Source organism: Crotalus tigris, unplaced genomic scaffold, assembly GCF_016545835.1.
Source record: "Crotalus tigris isolate CLP2741 ecotype Arizona unplaced genomic scaffold, ASM1654583v1 scf7180000018125.1543573, whole genome shotgun sequence".
Classification (NCBI taxonomy): domain Eukaryota; kingdom Metazoa; phylum Chordata; class Lepidosauria; order Squamata; family Viperidae; genus Crotalus; species Crotalus tigris.
The window spans coordinates 138015-157773 of record NW_024096837.1 but is presented as its reverse complement, the minus strand read 5'-3'; the positions used below and the strand labels follow the sequence as shown (position 1 = coordinate 157773).

Genomic DNA, 19759 nt, shown 5'->3' with positions numbered 1-19759 from the left:
AAATCATAGTTACTACTGATATAGTATCTTTTCTGTCTTTAATAGTCTAATTTATCTAAACTTTAGAGTATTAATAATCTCTAGTCCACACTGTATTGAAATAATAAATGTAATATATATGTTTTATAATTATATATAAAACAAAGAAAAAAATGAGTATTGTAACAGAATAAGATTTTATTGGTTAGTCACATAGTCAGCATTTTTACCAACCTATCAAGTCCTTTCCAAAGACCCAGGATAGATAGATATTGATGTTTGGTTAACCAAGGTAAAATATATTATTGGCTAAAGGTATTATTACTGTTATTTTTTTATCTAAAAATGTCACTAGTGTGCACAGTGCTTAAACAATTTTTAAAAAGTTGGTCCATTATGCTCAACTGCTTTCAATTAAAAGTAAGGAAAGGAAAATGGAAGCAAATAGAAAAAGAAGCTAAGATGGTTTGTTTTCAGTTTTACATACCTAGATTTAATCACAGATTTAAGTTGTGGTAAGTCATTGAATGAGGCAGTTAAAAGCTTCATGGGAAAAATTGGTTCTAAGAAGAATTGGAAAAGAAAAGCAATGCCCTTTAGAGCTTCTTATAACAATATTTTAGGGTATAATTATAAAGTGATCTGGCTTCAAGATTATAATGTATAATAAATTTTCTGGATGTTCGGGATGCTTCTATAACTTATAGGAGAAAATAAAAACTCAATTTTCCTCTTCGACAGAGTTTAATGTTGGACAGTACCGTCGAGATTTGGTAAAAACATACAAATCCTTTGAATTCTTCTTGCCAGACAATAAAGAAGCCCAGAAAATCCGAAAGTAAGTTTGTTATGTGCTACTTTCTGTTGGCATCATGTTGCTGTTTTGAACTAAAGGAATGTTGATGTTAGCAAATTAGAAACAGCTGATGCTGTTGGTTGTTTTACCAAGGTGGGAAAGTAGGATAGCTTTCTCGAGAGATGCATGGCTCAGTCTTTGTTTTCTTCCTATAGTCATTGTTTTAATTTTACTGGCCATGCTGTAATCTATGAACTGGACGAGGACAGATAAATTGCTCCAATATTTCTGAAGTGTGCCTTTTAAGTGCTTTGGTACATGAGGCTGAGTCTTGGTTTGTGTACAGTCTTTTAATAATGCTGAATAGCCCTGTATGTCTGTAACTGTGAAGTCTTGTCAAGCGGATAACCAGGATGTTGTCTCTTCTTTTTAAGACAGTGTGCCTTAGCAGCACTAAATGATGTTCGGCGATATCTTTTTGAAGAAAATGGGCATGTGGCAGTAAGTGTTCTGTGGTGCATGGCTAAACAAATGAATACTAGAACAGTTTTTCCTAGTCTTTTGAGGTGGTGGCTCTCAAATTCCATAAGCTGCTACATAAATACTACGAGATTGGAGGTTATGCCCAATCTAACTCCAGTGTGATCATTGGTTCTGGTCACTTGCTTTATTATTGGAGGAAATTACAACATATGCTACATAGTACTAGCCTTCTGCTAGCCTCAGTGGATAATTTTCATATCTGTATCTGCTGACATCAATTTTTATAATGCAGAAGTAATTTTAAATTGTTGCATTGCTAAAGTCTTTGTAAGTCACATTTGGAAAACAAACACCTTAAAAAAAGATAGCCCTATGAAATAGCTTGAACAATATGTTATTCTCCAGCAGGATGGCTGTAGAGTCCAATGGATGGGTTCTATGACAGCCTTCCTGCCCGGCAGACTGGGTAAAAAACTTTGGCCACACCCCTTCCTCTGGGCGTGACCCCAGTTTTGACTCAGTCTCGAAGCCCGATAGCAGTGCGAGATTCAGCTCTTCAAAAATCCATAGCTTAAGACAAAATCTCCCTCTTCCCAGACTAAATTTCCAGACGAAATTAGCAATAACAAGACCTTTAGCAGCTGGCTCAGACCGGATCTCCACCCAACGGAGGATCATCGGAGCGGTGAGAGTATCCCCAAGGGCTAGGGAGACCAGCCAAGGGGTTCGGGGGGCTCACCGGGTCGTTTACCGACCCCCAGCACATTTATCAGCCGATCGGCACGGGGCCCGCCCCCCCTTGCACTCAAAGCCCGAAAGGGCCGCTTTAGCTGGCGTTCGCCTCCTGGCTTGCCCTCCCCCCCCTTTTCCTTTGCCGGCGCGCAGGGAGGACAAGGAAAATTTCAGAGCCGGCAGCTAGAACCGCCATTGTGAGCCTCGTGGTCTCCATAGGCTGTGGTTGGGGGGAGTGGCCTCCTCCAATTCGCCATTTTGAACGAGCGGATTAACCCGCCGTTCCATTGTGGGTGGGGCTTTTCGCCATCCGGAGGAGCCTACTTGCATTACAAAGAGGGAAGAGGGGGAAAATAGGCAAACTGCAATCAATTCGAACGTGATCTGTTTTTACAGTCACAGATTGGGGGAGTTAAAGTCACCAGTTGCATTGTGTTGGACCAGGGCTGAAGAGTCCTGGGATTAGGTGAGGAGGTGAGGAGGAATAATTTTCTCTAACTGTTCATATAGTGACCTTTAGTCACTGCCTTGCAGGATCTCCTGTCCAAAGAATCCTGTCTGTCCGGCCATTGTTGGTATAGGCAGAGGAGGGCCCAGCCCCAAGCATCTGCATCTGATCTGCGTATCTTATTCCCCCACTCCAGGCATTACCTACTCGGGGTGTCTGGCACAATGGCAGACAATGTCTCGTATTCAGTCATTCGTATCCCAGTGGTGACACCCATCTCAGAACCTACTGCCTAGGAAGTTCTCAAAACTTGGTCTCCTCCTGGGGAAACTGAACAGTTAGATTCCTCCACTCCCTCCTCACCAACTTCTTCACCCGACAACACTCCAGCGTGTCATTCCAGCGACAAAGCGCAGGAGAACATATGGTCGGCACGATTCCAGGCATTCATGCAGGATGCCTTTTCCCAGTTCATGGCTTCTAAGGGACAAGTGGCCTTTCACACACCCCATAAGGGACGACCCAGGCCGCCCCCTACCAACATTTCTGAGACTTCCTCTCAAATTGGAGAGGGTGACTCATTAGACCTTGATATGTCAGACATGCCCCTTTCGGAGGATGAGGAGACCGCACCTGAGCAGGCGACGAGCTCTGGCCTCTTTAACCCTGCGCTCCTAAAATCACTCCTGATAAAGGCAGTCTCCACAGTCAGCCTAACTTCAGTACAGGAGGAAATGCCCTCTACAAGCAAGGAGGCCAATCCTCTATTTGCCAAGAAGGTCTCACAGGATAAGTACATTCCATGTCCGGAGGTCTTCATGACCACAGTAGAGGAACAATGGTCCTCACTGGCCAGCCCACCGGCGCCCAATAGAGTGGAAAGAAAGCTGTTCAACCTTTCTCCCTCATTCTCGAACATGTTAGAGGTTCCTATGGTAGATAACCCCTTGATCTCATTATTTTCTACCTCCGCGATTCCAGGAGACATGGCGGAAGCCTTGAAACCAGAAGAAAAGAAATTTGAACACTCCCTCCGTCGCTCCCACATGGCTGCAGCCTGGGCGGCCAAAGCAGCCACCTCATCATCATTCTTCGCGAGGGCCTGCATTATGTGGCTGAGGGAGCTGCAAAGCACGGTGCCTCCAGATCAGGTCAGAGTACACCAGACATTGGCCAAGCTCCTCGCGGCCTCTCAAGTCACGGCTGACGCTTCGCTGTACGCAACGAAGTACGCGGCAAGATCCATTGCGGCCACAGTAGCCTCGCGTAGGCTACTGTGGCTCAAAAATTGGAAGACAGACCTGAGGTCCAAGTGGCGTCTCTCGACGTCCAAATACAGCGGGGCATTCCTATTTGGGTCCATACTGGACCCACATGTCAGTGAAGGCAGAGACAAGAGGAAAATATTAGTACACCCATCAAAGAAGTTTGATAGGAGAAGCAGTCAAGACTTCCGGAGACAGGGCTCCCACCCAGGAAGCCCCTGGGAATGGAGGCAGCCCTTTCGGTCAGGGCAATCCTGGGACTGGCCCAGAGGCTCGCGATCCTTCTACCCGAGACAGGATCGACCCCAGGATCGCCAAAGCACAGGAGCCAGAGGCCAGTTCCAGTCCAGACGCCCATATAGGGGATCGGGAGGCAGATCCTTTAAGCGCACCAAGTGACGCCAAACAGAACACTCCCATCGGGGGTCGGTTAGGAAATTTCATCGAGGTCTGGGAGCAGACCACTACCGACTCCTGGGTCTTGGAAACGATCAGGCATGGCCTGACCTTAGACTTCTGTTCTCCCCCACCAAGCTGGTTCATCAGATGTCCCATCTCCAGAAAGGTACACAAGGCAAGGTTGCTAACTTTGGCCATAGCTCACCTCCTGTCAATTCAAGCCATAGAGAGGGTACCAAGGGGAGAGGAAGGAAGAGGATTTTATTCCATCCTCTTCGTTATCCCGAAGCCGTCAGGAGGATGGAGAGCAATATTGGACCTGAAGGGCCTGAATTATTACATAAAATACAGGAGGTTCAAGATGCACTCCTTGAAATCCATCCTAGCCAGCGTCAGGGAAGAGGATCTCCTATCCTCAATAGACCTAACAGAGGCGTACCTACACATCCCCATTCATCCCAGCTACCGGAAATTCCTCAGATTCACCTACGCGGGCCGACATTACCAATACAGGGCCCTACCCTTCGGACTATCCTCAGCGCCAAGGGTATTTACCCAGATTCTAGCTGTAATAGCGGCCCATCTCAGACTGATGCCGGTTCGCGTACAGTTCTATCTGGACGACATCTTGATCCAGTCCAGATCTCAGGAACAAGCAAGGGTAGATCTCAAGACCACAATCCAAACCCTGCAAGGGCATGGATTCTCGGTCAATTTGGCCAAAAGTCATCTCACTCCCTCAAGGAGACTGCAACACCTAGGCGCAGTAATAGACTCGTCACAGTGCAGGGTATACCTTTCCCAGGATCGACGAATCAGCATATCCAAGCTAATTCAACAAAGTCAGAGAATCAGGAGAGTGCCCTTGATACAGCTCTCGAAACTCCTGGGAAAGATGATATCTTGCATGGGCATTATACCATGGGCAAGACTCCACTCGAGGGAGTTGCAGTGGTTCCTCCTACCCTACCAGAGGAGGAATCTCAGCACCTCCAACAGGAAGGTCTTGGTACCAGCACAGGTGATGAGATCTCTGAAGTGGTGGATATCTCCCAAGATACTCAAGGGGAGCATATTCAAAGAGCCAAACAGGGTCACGCTCACGACAGATGCGAGCCTGTTCGGATGGGGAGCCCACTTGGGAACCCAGATAGCACAGGGCCAGTGGGACCAGAAGGACCTCTCACACAGCATCAATTGGCTAGAGCTCCGGGCCATCCACCTGGCCCTACGCCATTTCTCACATCTAGTAACAGGGAGGCACGTCCTCGTGTTAACGGACAATGTAGCAGCCAAGGCCCATGTAAACAAGGAAGGGGGAACGCGATCAGCGGAACTAATGAAGGAGGCGTTAGCTCTGGCTCGGTGGGCAGAAACCAACGTGAGTTCTATCAAGGCAGAACACATCTCGGGGGAGGCAAACACCCAGGCAGACTGCCTGAGCAAGCCAAGGTGGATCAGGCAGAATGGCGCCTGGATCCGGCTCTGTTCGAGGAGATCTCCCGGAGATTCGGGCAACCGCACCTGGACCTATTTGCCAACCACAAGAACACACAACTCCCCAGGTTCTTCTCCAGATTCCCGTCTCCGGGGTCGGAGGGAACGGATGCTCTCAGGTGTTGGTGGCCGGCGCATCTCCTGTACGCCTTCCCACCGTTGCCCTTAATACCGGCGACCATACGCAAGCTGATCCGGGAAGGCGCAGAGATAGTCTGCATTGCCCCGCATTGGCCACGGCGCCCGTGGTTTGCCGACCTCGTGGACCTTTCGATATCACCCCCGTGGAGGATTCCCCCGGACAGAGTAACTCTCAGCCAGGGCAAGTTTGTGCACCCAGACCCCCAGTGGCTACAACTAGCCGCTTGGCATTTGAGCGGCAAAGTTTAGCCAAGCACGCTTACTCGGCAGGGGTGATATCGATCATACAAGCTTCACGACGAGCGTCCACGAACAGGATTTACGATGCTACATGGAAAGGCTTTTGTAGGTGGTGCGCTTCTGTGCGCCTAGATCCAGCTACAGTATCCATCCCCAATATTCTAGATTACCTCCTGGAGGGTCTTAACAAGGGCCTGTCAGTCAACACTATTCGCAGACAGATATCGGCCCTCTCAACTGTTCTCTCTTGCGACAACTTGACATCCCTAGCGCAACATCCAGCGATTAGCGCCTTTTTAAAGGGGGCGTCCAACACAAAGCCCCCCGTCATTCACAGGTACCCGTCTTGGAACCTGCCTAAAGTCCTTCTAGCCTTGACATCAGCACCATTTGAGCCCCTTGATTCATGTTCTCTTCACCACCTATCGCTGAAGGTGGCCGTCCTCGTGGCAATCACTTCAGCAAGAAGAATTTCAGAACTAGCGGCACTATCAGTAAGGAAGGATCTGTGTACCTTCTTCAAGGACAGGGTCATCCTTAGGCCAGACCCGGCCTTCATTCCGAAGGTAAACAGCATCTTTCACAGATCTCAGGAATTGATTCTTCCCGATTTCTGCCCAAAACCCAAACACCGGCTAGAGCATAGATGGCACAAGCTGGACGTGCGTAGAGCGCTGTGTTTCTACGTGAAACGCACGTTGACATTCCGCAAGACAGAAGCATTATTTGTTTCCTTTCAACCATCATCTATGGGAAAGAAGGTGTCTTCTTCCACATAGGTAGGTGGATCAGAGCCTGCATAGCCCAGGCCTACGTCTCGCAGGAACTACCAGCACCCGCACATGTGACTGCCCACTCAACACGGAGCGCAGCCACTTCGGCGGCGTGGCTAACACAAGCGCCGGTAGAAGAAATTTGTAAGGCAGCGACGTGGTCTTCACTGTCTGTCTTCATCCGGAATTACCGTTTAGACTCCCTGGCCGCATCAGATGCTGCCTTTGGTAGAAGAGTGCTACAGCAAGTCGTATCTGCTCAGAATTCGGTAGCCTAGACTTCCCTCCCAGGGGGACATGAGGGCTTTGGTATGTCCCATCCATTGGACTCTACAGCCATCCTGCTGGAGAAGGGGCGTTGTCTTACCTGAACGCCTTTTCTCAGCAGGATGATGTAGAGTCCAAGCCCACCCAGGGGTTAGGTCTAGGCAGGTAGGTAATAAAGAGCTGCAATATTGATTCCAACAAAGTTTCTCGCGTAAGTCAAAACTGGGGTCACGCCCAGAGGAAGGGGTGTGGCCAAAGTTTTTTACCCAGTCTGCCGGGCAGGAAGGCTGTCATAGAACCCATCCATTGGACTCTACATCATCCTGCTGAGAAAAGGCGTTCAGGTAAGACAACGCCCCTTTTATTTCTAATATGTTTCTTATTGAGTTGGGTGGTGTGAAAATCAAATAAATAGGCAAACAACATTAGGAATAGGTTAGTATGATATGTGTGTCATATGTGTATGAATTATAGTAGAAAGAAAGGTGAATGGAACAAATGTTTGTACAGGCATTTTGCTTTTGAAAATCTCAGGAATATATGGGAACAGCATGACATAAAATAGGCAGAATGTCCTATATATTTTATTTGTAGTTTTAGTGCATAATCTTCAATGCTAATTTGAGACGAGGTATTTCATGAATCTTGAGAGAATATGAGTTAATTGTGGATAATTTTTATTCTTCTGTATGTGTATCTTATAGCACATTCATACTAAATTGTGTTATGTAGAATAATAACATGGTTATATCCAACTAGGATATAGTCCCATTGAGTAGATTCATTCTGTCATTTTATTCAAGATAACACTTCAAAATATTTGTGTCAACCGTGTTTGGGAGTGCCCTCTGTTAATGGAAATTAACAGCTCAGCAAATACACATTTAATTGAACTATTTGTTCTGCTTGCTATTAGTATGCCAGGCATACATATGGAAGATATATGTACCTAGATAACTGTGCAAAACCATACAGTAGTTGCTAAAAATACGACAAAGTTATTATATTTTATTAATGATTCATGAAATATTATGAAGAGATATATATTTTTCCACTGATATACCAATGATTCCTGTATTGTCTCATCCAGGTTTTTGATGCTACAAATACTACAAGGGAACGTAGAGACACCATATATAAGTTTGGTGAAGAAAATGGATTTAAGGTCAGTTGAATAAAGATGCTAAAACTATTTAGTCCTGGGATGTGTAAAATGTTTGTTCTAAATATTAGACTGATTGCAAACAAAAACTGACAGTAACTGCAGATGAAAAGTATTGGCTGTAATTTTGTAACCCCCCCTCCCAAATTTTCTAATAAATTATGGTCATAATAAATTATTCTGTAAGTTTAATTCTATGATTGACAGTAACTATTAGCAATAATTTCTATTTAATATGAAAGAAGATTCTGTTGTGATTAGAAATGTTCACTTTTAAGACAGTTGGCAATTTTAATATTGTATGTACCATTAATTGCCTTGATAATTATAACTCTCATGTATTTTTGTGAGGAGATAAAGAAGAGATATAGCCATGTTCCCTTGATTTATTCCTCTAGAAAGATACAGTATATGGAATTTTCTTAAAAATAATTTATATTACATGACAATTAAAAGGATTTCATTAAAGCCATACTATCTGAATTAGTTGAAAAAAAGATCAAAGGAATTTTTAACATACTACAACTACATTATAATAATTATACAAGAAGAAAGTTTGTATGATTAGGTTTGAAGTAATACAGGTAGTCCTTGTTTAGTAACTGCCTTGTTCATAGTTATGGCAGTTATGAAAAAGTAACTTTAAACCAATCCTTGCATTTATGACCATAGGTCTATTAAGCAGTGGAAAGCTTGAACTTAGATCATAAGCCCAGTTGTGGTTTTACTTAGTGACTACTTTGCTTAACAATCCAGTTGTGGTTACTAGTCAAAAATTACTATTTGATTAATTGTGCAGCACTGTGTTTTGCTTTTGAGTATGTAAGTTGAAGCCTGCTTTGCATTTTTTTAGAAAGTGAAAAATAATATGTAAGGGTCCACCATCAATGTTCTTCCTGTTTGACTTGTAGACTTTTTTTGTGGAGTCAGTATGTGTTGATCCTGAGGTTATTGCTGCAAATATTGTGGTGAGTAGTAACTTCCGTTTATGTTAAAATATTTTTGCTCAGTTTACTTCCCAGAACTAGTGAATCTTGTCCAGCTATATCACTCCCTCCCATACTAAATAGTTGGATAAATTTTTTTTTTGTAAATGTTACATATACGTGTATGCATGCAGATAACATATTTCACTTCTGTATTGATTTTCCATTAAGGTTTGTTTTTAAAACTGTAGATTACATCATGAACATTTAGCTTTGTATCATTTTCCTGACTGGCTGAACTTTCCAGGTTTTCTTCCCAAGCATTCTTGCATTCACTGGGGACTGGATTTGGGAAACTGGCTTGCAAAATATGTATTTTACCAGTGAACTCTGCCTCAGTTCAATAAAGGCAGAAAACAAATTAACCATATAATTGCAGAACAAGCCTAGGAGAAGTATGGGAATATTATTTGTCAATCACCAAGCTATAGAAATGTATTTATTGTATTTAGTGTATGGGATCCACAGAGATCATGATATACAAATTTGGCTTAAATAAAGCATCAGCAAATATCTATCTATCAAATATCTATTTATCTACACACACACACACACACACACACACGACTATAGGACATGATATATTAAATTAAGGCTATAGAAATAAAAAAATGAAATCAGACAGAAGGATCTGGACAGACCTGAACACTGGGCACTATCTAACAAAATGAAATTCAATGGTGAAAAAAGCAAGATTCTACATTTAGGCAAGAAAAACCAAATGCATAGGTATAGTATAGGGGGTACCTTGCTCAATAGTAGTAACTGTGAGAGGGACCTCGGAGTCCTAGTGGACAATCACCTAAATATGAGCCAGCAGTGTGCTGCAGCTGCCAAAATGGCCAACACAGTGCTAGGCTGCATTAACAGAGGGATAGAATCAAGATCACGTGAAGTATTAATACCACTTTACAATGCCTTGGTAAGGCCACACTTGGAATACTGTATCCAGTTTTGGTCACCGTGCTGTAAAAAAGATGTTGAGACTCTAGAAAGAGTACAGAGAAGAGCAACAAAGATGATTAGGGGACTGGAGGCTAAAGCATGTAAGGAACGGCTGCTTGAATTGGGTATGTCTAGTTTAATGAAGAGAAGGACGAGGGGGGACATGATAGCAGTGCTCCAATATCTCAGGGGCTGCCACAAAGAAGAGGGAGTCAAGCTATTTCCCAAGGCGCCTGAAGGCAGGACAAGAAGCAACAGATGGAAACTGATCATGGAGAGAAGCAACCTAGAACTAAGGAGAAACTTTCTGACAGTTAGAACAATTAACCAATGGAACAACCTGCCTCCAGAAGCAGTGAATGCTCCAACACTGGAAGTTTTTAAGAAAAGACTGGACAGCCATTTGTTCGAAATGGTATAGGGTTTCCTGCCTGAGCAGGGGATTGGACTAGATGACCTCCAAGGTCCCTTCCAACTTTACTACTACTACTACTACTATTATTATTACTACTATTACTATTATTATTATTAATATTAGTGTCAATCTTATGATAACAATTTACCATCCACGTTATATTTTCTACTGATATTTAATTTGTATATTTTCCCTAAAGTTTTGAAGTATAAGGTTTCCCTTTTAAATTTAGTTCTTTCTACTCAAAAACACAAAATATAGGAAAGCATCATATATCTAATTGACTTCTTTTATAATATTTAGAGATTTCTTTGTTCTGTGTTTTTTTAGCAAGTGAAATTAGGCAGTCCTGATTATGTTGACTGTACTAGTGATGAAGCTACAGAGGACTTTATGAAAAGAATTGAGTGTTACAAGAATTCATATGAGACGTTGGATGAAAATCTAGACAAGTAAGTGACCATTTCAATTTTAATTAAAAACAATAATATGGTACCTTAAAGGTTAATCCATTTAACTATAACATTACGTTTTAGCGGATCACATCCTCTCAGATGAATGATATAAATTAATGTGAGGGAGATGATATAAATACTTTTAATAAGAAAGGAAAATCTAAAAAACGGGATAGTAATGAGAATAAGCAGAAATGCCTTTAGGATTAGAAGATAGAGACAGGATCGTGAGATACAGCGGGTCATAAATAAAGCAGAGGGATGTGTGCTTGTCAGTCCTAGGTAGCAAAATCAACAAGGAACACTATGGCCCTTTACTGTGAGAGATTTATACTGCTGATAATTTTATTACTCAATTGTTGATGTTTACGCCTTGCTTGTGATCTGGAGTGAGAAAAATGGGAAATGAGAAAGGTTAAAGAAAAAGTGAAATTCCATGGTTGCCTGAAAAAATGACTAAATGTGAAAGAGTCACAGCATTTAACATGGGTATTTTGGACATTAATCACTATAATTTAAAAATAACTCTTGGTCCGCATTCAATCCATGACAAATGGTATTTACGTTTTCTGATTCAGTCTGCTTTGTTCTTTTTGTCAGACATGACCATCTTTTATTTTTATTTTATTCAATAAATTTATATGTCTCAAAGTGACTTTTGAGGTCAAAAATAGAACATTATGGGGAGTTTGTGTGTTTATTTTATTTATTGTTAATTGCGAACTCGTGTCCGACCCATCGCGACCCCATGGACAACGTTCCTCCAGGTCTTCCTGTCCTCTACCATCTTCTGGAGTCCTTTTAAGTTCACACCTACTGCTTCAGTGACTCCATCCAGCCATCTCATTCTCTGTCGTCCCCTTCTTCTATTGCCCTCAGTCTTTCCCAGCATTAGGCCCTTCTCCAGTGAGTCCTTCCTTCTCATTAGGTGGCCAAAGTATTTGAGTTTCAACTTCAGGATCTGGCCTTCTAAAGAGCAGTCAGGGTTGATCTCTTCTAGGACTGACTGGTTTGAACACCTTGCAGTCCAAGGGACTCGCAGGAGTCTTCTCTAGCACCATAGTTCAAAGGCCACAACTCTTTGGCGCTCAGCCTTTCTTATGGTCCAACATTCACAGCCGTACATTGCAACTGGGAAAACCATGGCCTGGACTATACGCACTTTTGTTGGCAGGGTGATGTCTCTGCTTTTTAGTATGCTATCTAGATTTGCCATAGCTTTCCTCCCCAGGAGCAAGCGTCTTTTAATTTCTTGGCTGCAGTCCCCTTCTGAGGTGATCTTAGAGCCCAGGAAAATAAAATCTGTCACTACCTTTATTTTATATGACCACATATTTTAAGAAACACAACTCTGGGCAACTCACAACAACAATAAAACCCCAAATACATTAAAAACAATTTAAAAAGCCAAAACCTTGTGCTTCAGCCGTTCCCCTTTACTGTTTCCAACAAAATCATCTCTAGGCTCTAATCTCACTGTATCCCAACGTTTAGGGGAAGACCCAGTTCTTTATGGCATTCTGAAAGACTAGGAGGGTAGGGATGTGCCGAATACTGGGGTGGGCTGAGACTGGGTGTTCTGCAGGAAGAAGCCACTATGGAAAAGACATACTTCCGAGGTCCTACTAGAAAGATGATAACATATCACAAATCTCAGAACATTTACTGTTTCTAATATCATCTCTCTGGTTATTTACCTTTTTATATGTAAAATATAGTAAATATTGCTAATAGATATAGATAGAACATGTAGATAGATGTAGATAGATAGCAAATATATACTCCCATAACATTGGGGATGTTATTATTGGCTTTTATGTATCTTCAAAATATCTTTTTTATAAAGCTCTGGCCATTTTTTCACTGTTTAACATTAGCCATTTCAAATTGTTTAAGTGAATTCCTTTAGTTGTCTATAAAATCCTAGATGTCATAAGCTTATCTCATGGCTTCCAAGAGTTCCTTTGCACACTGTTATAGCCATAAAAAGATGAACCAGTAAATATACTCTCCTGGAGCCCTGTTTGTGATTGCTTGCTATACTGTATGATTTGTGGCGGTAAAATTAATGTTTTTGTTCTGTTTTATAATAAACTAATTTTTTTATTTATAACATACTTTTTTACTCTGGCAAGCAGTTAAACTATCTAATACAATTGTTAAATTGTAATAACACAGTTTGAAAGAAAACATAAAAACAATGCAGATTCAAAGTAGCAACAAAAACTCAAGATGTGTTTTCATCAACAGCACTCAGTTGTGGACATTTCCTTGTATGGACTTGACTTGTTAAATCCCAGACACAGATTGATCATGACACTGAGAATTCAGCTCTTGTCACTGCATTGTGACAAGGTTTGCAAATAATCTCATACAATTTTTTAGGAAGTCTTCCCACATACTCTTAAGTTATTTTGTGATTCTGGCCAGTAAACCTGGTTGGTTTATAAAAGTACTTGAATATATGTATTGCTTACTGGCTACAGTCAACCAGATAAAACACCTAGGAAAACATGAACTGTACTAGTTATGAAAATAGTGTTTATTTATACTAATGAATGAGAAAAGAAATGCAGTAACGTGGCTTGGGCAACAAATAATGTTAATGTATTAATTTCATGCTGTTGCTAGCATAATTGAAAAAGAATCTCGGAACTGAAATTTAGAGCATCAACAAATGAGATCCCTAATTAATGATGCAGCAAAAAATATCTGTCAGAGAAAATAGCTTGAAATATCTGTTTACAGAGATAAACCATCCCAACGAACACATTAAAAAAAATAAGCCAAACATAATTCACACCCGCAGTTCCAGGAAATCTTGGCCTCTTTGCAGGGTGATTCTTTTTAATGCATACTTCATTTCTAGGTAAACAAGGAATTTATTAAAATAAAAAGTGACAGCCGCAAGCTATATGGATTGATAAATTCTATATAGTATGGATAATTTGGTTGATTTAGAATTCTCTCTTCAGATCTTAGTTAATTGAAGATATGGTAAAACACCATATTACTTATATACAGTTAGCTCTTTTTACTAACTCTCCAGGGATATTCCATAGTGTAAAAAGAATATAAATAAATATATTGCATATTAACAAACATCCTGTTACTTAAAGTTGTCTGGAACTACATATAGTGCTTAGGTTATGATGGCAGTCAGGACTGGACTTCCCATCTCTAAATGATGGAGTTGTAAAGCACAACATCATGTGACTGAGTCTAATAGCAGTGTTAATCCTGGTTGCTGTGGTAACCCCAGGGCCACTCCGGTCATTAGGTCAGTGATTCTCAACCTTTTTAATGCCGCGACCCCCAACCGGTCGTAAGTCGAGGATTACCTGGTGCAGCACCGTTTGCAGAATGGGACTTTTGGCAGGCTGAGCAGGGCAGAGACAGCCTGGATAATTCCTATTGGCTTTTGAAAGCCAATAGAATTAGACTCTATTCAAGAGAATGTATTCTATTGGCTTTCAAAAGCCAATAGAATAAAAGGGAGCAGCACAGCTAAGGAAAAGGGGGAAAAATGGCGGACTGCGTTGTTTGGCGACCCCCATGAAATGGTCGTTCAACCCCAAATGGGGTCCCGACTCACAGGTTGAGAACCACTGCATTAGGTGGAAAGAGGCAAGAGTCCCAGGCAAACAGGTCAGCAGGTGAGAGAAAAAGTGGAGAGGGTGAGTACCCCAGTGGATGCTATAGAGTGCAAGCTGGTGCTGCAGGCAGGAGAGTAGATGGCACAGGCAGGCACTAGGGAATGTGGGGAGGTGCCAGGGGCAGGACGGAGTGGCTGTAAATACAGGCTGGCCCAAATTTTGATCATCCGATTGGGGAGGGTGCAAATGCGATGGCCAAAACTTCAAGGACTGGTTGTAAATCCATTTTTTCAGTGACATTGTAACTTTGAATGGTCACTGAACAATGGACATAATCAGAGGACTATCTGTACCTTTCCCCAAATGTAGATAAGTAAAATGTATTCCTTGATTCTGTGGCTGATAAATAAAGCATTAGGCTAAATAGGACAATAATACAATGAATTATTTCTCCTATTGTTACAGGGATCTTTCTTATATTAAAATCATGGATGTTGGAAGGAGTTATCTTGTAAATCATGTAATGGATCATATCCAGAGTCGGATTGTTTACTACCTCATGAATATCCACGTAACTCCTCGTTCCATCTACCTCTGTCGACATGGTGAAAGTGAACTAAATCTAAAGGGAAGAATAGGAGGAGACACGGGCTTGTCCCATAGAGGAAAAGAGGTAGCTATGTTCGGTCTACTGTAGCTCTGTATTTTATTCCATTTAAAATTTATTTTAAAATTTAAGTAATGTTTATAAATGTGTATCATTTTGCATTTGTTTGTATCCTGAGATTTAAGGAGAGATTTGGATCCAGGCAACCAAGGCTATGGAACATTCTGCATTTTGCTTTTGAATGATAAACCAGATTTCTGTTCTGGAAAATGAATGAGATCATCTGGGCTATCCCCAGGTGTTCAGGCTTATAGAGTGGGTAGGAAATTTTGGAAATTGAAATCTACACATCTTAAAGTTGCTAAGATTGAGAGACAGTAAAATCAGAACATTCTTAAAAACTGTGTGAAATATTTCAAGAAAGACGGCAGTCAGATACAGGAACATGGGGATCTCACAGGCCTCCATTTATTTTTACTATTTAAAAAATGTAAGTCAGCCTGAAGAAATGTTCAGGAGGTTATAATTCTATTAGTAGAAGTTCGCAACACTCATGTAACATTTTATTACACCAAAATTGGAGTGCCCTCTCATTTTAGTAAATGAATATTGTGATTCTTAAGTGCAAGTCAAATTGCTTTGTTGAAGGACTAGATGAGCCTTTGAAAGATTTATTACCTTTTGACACTGAATATGAGTAGGCATAATATTATAATGTGTTTTTTTAATGATCTTTTCCAGTTTGCTAAGAGCTTGGGCCAGTTCATTAATGATCAAAACATCAAAGATCTGAAAGTCTGGACAAGTCAGATGAAGAGGACCATCCAGACTGCTGAGGCTCTGAGAGTGCCTTACGAGCAGTGGAAAGTTTTAAATGAGATTGATGCGGTAGGATGCTATTCTGTTATACACATAACTATCAGTGCTTGTGGTTTTTTGTTGAAGAAGAAGAAGATGATGATCTCCTGCAGCTTCCTGAAGTTTGGTGCCTATCAGACAAGTTTTCAGGGCTTATTTCAAATATATTAGATTGTACTGTAGCTGTTGCCTCTCTTGCTATAAAACTATAATGTTAATTATCACATTATGCTTTTAAAAAAGGTAAATGTTAGTTTGCTTCAGCAGTTTTAAAAAGTCTTTGTGGAACCTGTCCCTTCTTGATGCAGAATTATTTCTGTTGTTTCTGAACTGATGTCAGGCAGTAAACTATTTTTATTTTTGACAACTATCCCTAATTTGAAGGGATGCTTTAAAGCAGGCATGTCAAACTCCTGATGTCACGTGATGTCGTGCAACGTATCGGGATGGTTTTGCCATTGCCGGGAATGGGGTGGGTGCGGCTTCAAGATGACGCGTCTGACCCGCGGGCCGGCAGTTTGACACTCCTGCTTTAAAGCTAAGTTGCACATCAAAGTTTGTTTTAATCGTGTGAAAATAAAATGCTAGTTGTTCTGCCCTGATGTTTTATCAATTGATTGATAGATTGAATTTATTTGCCGCCCATCTAGTAGTGGATGAGTTTTCAACTTGACAGTGACATAACAGTTTTTTTAAAAATTTCTCATTTCAAATAATTCATTTTGAATGATAAATTGTTTTGTTTATGCTGTTTGTAATGTGATTAGATTTAAAAATAATTTTATTTGTTGAAATTGGCAGAAATGTGGGTTAAAATTCAGTAAATTAATTGAAATAAACGCATTAAGAATTTTGAATTGAGTTTTGAAAAACATTAGTGCTAAAGCACCTGACAATAGCTACTGTTTTTTTTCTGATGGTATTTGAAAAAATAAGCAGATTTGACCAATTAGATCAAAATGTTGTTTCCATTTTCAGGAAATTTGGGGAGGGGGAGTAAAGCTATTTGTTATGATAGGGCTCCCCCCCCCCAAGATTTGCTCAGCTCCCAACAAGAAGCTAAAGGCAGATATATTTTTACCAGAAGATATTTGGAGTGTTTGCTCTTAAGCAGGGTTTTGTTTAGTTTGGTATTGTTATTTTTATTATTATATATTTGGTTTGATTTTATTGTAAACTGCTAAGACTTAGGTTTATGGCAAGGTATCAATTTGTTTAGATAAAGAGATAAATATTTCCATGAATTGAATTTCCATTTATGCAACTTAACTTCAGAATTCATAATGAGGAAGATGATAACACAAGTCAATTTACATAGGTTATCTCTCACCAAACACTAAAACATAAGATATAATTAGAAGCTGAAAGAATAGGCTTCCAATGAACTCATGACAAAAGTGGCATTTCAGTTCAGAATCTTTGTGAGTACAGCCCAGTTTTCTCATCATTGAGCTTCGTGAATTCTTAATTTTCTTTGTTTTCATAGGGAGTCTGTGAAGAAATGACATATGAAGAAATTCAGGAAAATTATCCATTAGAATTTGCTTTGAGAGACCAGGACAAATACAGATACAGATATCCCAAGGGCGAGGTTTGTTAAATTTTACTTCTTGCAAGCTTGAAGATGCAGAAGTCTTTTTGTAAGTGTTTCAAAAGAGAAATGTTTTGAAATAAACGGAGTTTATTGCCTCTTTCTCATGAGGAAGCTTTTCTGCAACTTCTTTGTGTTGTTGCTAAAGTAGAAACCAATTTCTCGTTAGTGTAGGAAATATTAATTAACAGCAACAGTATTTCGTAACCTAAAAAGCGATTCTACACAGAGTTTAAATTTTAAGCAGGGCTGAAAGGTTTCTTAACCTAACCTGTTTTGCAAAAGGAAGGAATAAATCTGTTTCCATTTTGGTTTTTTGGTTCAGTGGTTTTGATGAGGGGTAGTGCTGGCCATCCTGCAGCAACACACCCAGGGCCCTCCGATGGTTCATGCATTAGCGTTTTCATGTGCTTTCTCTAAGTAGAGCAACAAAATTTAAAACCACATGTTTGAGGCTTAGTTAATTGCTTGTTAGCCTGTCTTTTTACAGGCTGCCATTAAAAGCCAAGCATTAATCAAAAGCACCAATAAAAGCAGCTGCTAACAGTATTTGTTAAAAGTGCAACATGCCTTAAATCCATGTATCGTGTGTTGGCTGAGTGATCATAATGTTCAAAACACTGCAGGAATACAGATGGCATAGAGGCAGTGAGGTTATAATGGATGTTATGTAAGATAGAAACATTTTGGGAGCTGTTTGCTGATTGTAGAGAGAAAGGATGTGTGTTTTCCAGTCAATAGCTGTACATCTTCTTAATGACTACCGCTGGGTTAACTTTGACTGTATACTGTTCACGTGTTCCTTAGCAAAGCAAAAAATTATGTTTTGGTAAAGCATCAAGGTGTTTGCTGCCCTCCACTTTATCAGCTGATCTGCTTATAGTAGCGTTCTCAAACTTCTTTTGTTCAATGTTTGTGGGTATGAAAAATACAGTTTCTTAAAAATTCATTTCGGTAGCAGAATTCCAGTTTTAGAAAACTGTCAGCAAGAAAACGTTTCATTATTTTTACATGAAAACAAGGTGGATGCTAGCTGTGTTTACAAAGCTTCTGACACAGGGAAAAATAAATATTAAAGAATAAACATTTGAAACAGACAAAGAATAAAGTGACAGAATCAGTCTGTAATCTTCTGCAGCTCATATTCTGTGGTGTGGAAACCATCAGATACAGAAAAACAGGCACAGATTGCTTAGGAAAGAATGGATACAGAGAGGAAGAATGGATTTTGAAAATCATCAGTATTTACTTGGCAGTTGCCATTAATCTACTACTTGGATTTTAAGCACAGGACAATGATTAAATGTTACAAAGAAGAAATATCTCTGTAGGCTTGGATCCAGGCAGAGCATAAACCTCTCTAATATGTATCAGTGCAGCCTAAAGTAAAGATGCAGCTGCTTTAAGAGTTGCATTGATTTTAATGAGTGGTTTCCTAAAAGCATCTGTATTTTTTTTCAGATTCACATGGAAGTTTTTAAAAAGATAGGCTTCTTGCTGAATAGCACATCTTATGTGAGATCAGAACCATTTGTAAATTATTATTTTAAAGAGTACACAACTGGTACTATTTAACCCACCTTAGAGCAAATCAACTTTATAATAAAACTATTATAATTTATACATATATCCATATTATTGTGATTTTTTTTTGCTATTGTTTTTCCAGTCCTATGAAGATCTTGTTCAAAGGTTAGAGCCAGTAATTATGGAGCTGGAAAGGCAGGAAAATGTGCTTGTAATCTGTCACCAAGCTGTTATGCGTTGTTTGCTTGCTTACTTTTTGGATAAGCCTGCAGGTAGGTACCTTACAAATGGCCACAGAGAACCTCAAGTTAGTCAGTAGTAACTTTCATTTTGATACCAGATAATTGCAGTCAGGCGGTACATATCCTAAATAAAGACACCAATGCATCACTAGTTCTCAACCTGTGGTCCATGGACCCTTGGGGGGGGGGGAAGCATGATGTCATTACAGGGTCTGCGAAGGCTTGAAGAAATGTTATGATTTAAATCTTAAGTCTTGGTGGTCCGTGGTCATGGTCTGTGGCCACAAAAGGTATTTAAAGGGTATCCATAGTGAAAAGGTTGAAAACCACTGTTTTAGGTAGATTAAAATATTTT

The 19759-nt window shown here is 40.6% G+C and overlaps 1 protein-coding gene across 3 annotated transcripts in view; it reads left to right on the top strand.

Moving 5' to 3' along the window:
* Positions 1 to 19759, top strand: part of PFKFB4 (6-phosphofructo-2-kinase/fructose-2,6-biphosphatase 4) — an 84669-nt gene that overhangs the window by 49941 nt on the left and 14969 nt on the right. For all 3 annotated transcript variants that reach the window (XM_039348207.1, XM_039348206.1, XM_039348205.1), the window contains exons 3-11: positions 721 to 817; positions 1210 to 1276; positions 8111 to 8185; positions 9094 to 9150; positions 10859 to 10980; positions 15045 to 15252; positions 15928 to 16074; positions 17531 to 17635; positions 19305 to 19434. In XM_039348207.1, the coding sequence (XP_039204141.1) occupies positions 721 to 817; positions 1210 to 1276; positions 8111 to 8185; positions 9094 to 9150; positions 10859 to 10980; positions 15045 to 15252; positions 15928 to 16074; positions 17531 to 17635; positions 19305 to 19434 (1008 nt within the window). The remainder of the gene's footprint in view (positions 1 to 720; positions 818 to 1209; positions 1277 to 8110; positions 8186 to 9093; positions 9151 to 10858; positions 10981 to 15044; positions 15253 to 15927; positions 16075 to 17530; positions 17636 to 19304; positions 19435 to 19759) is intronic.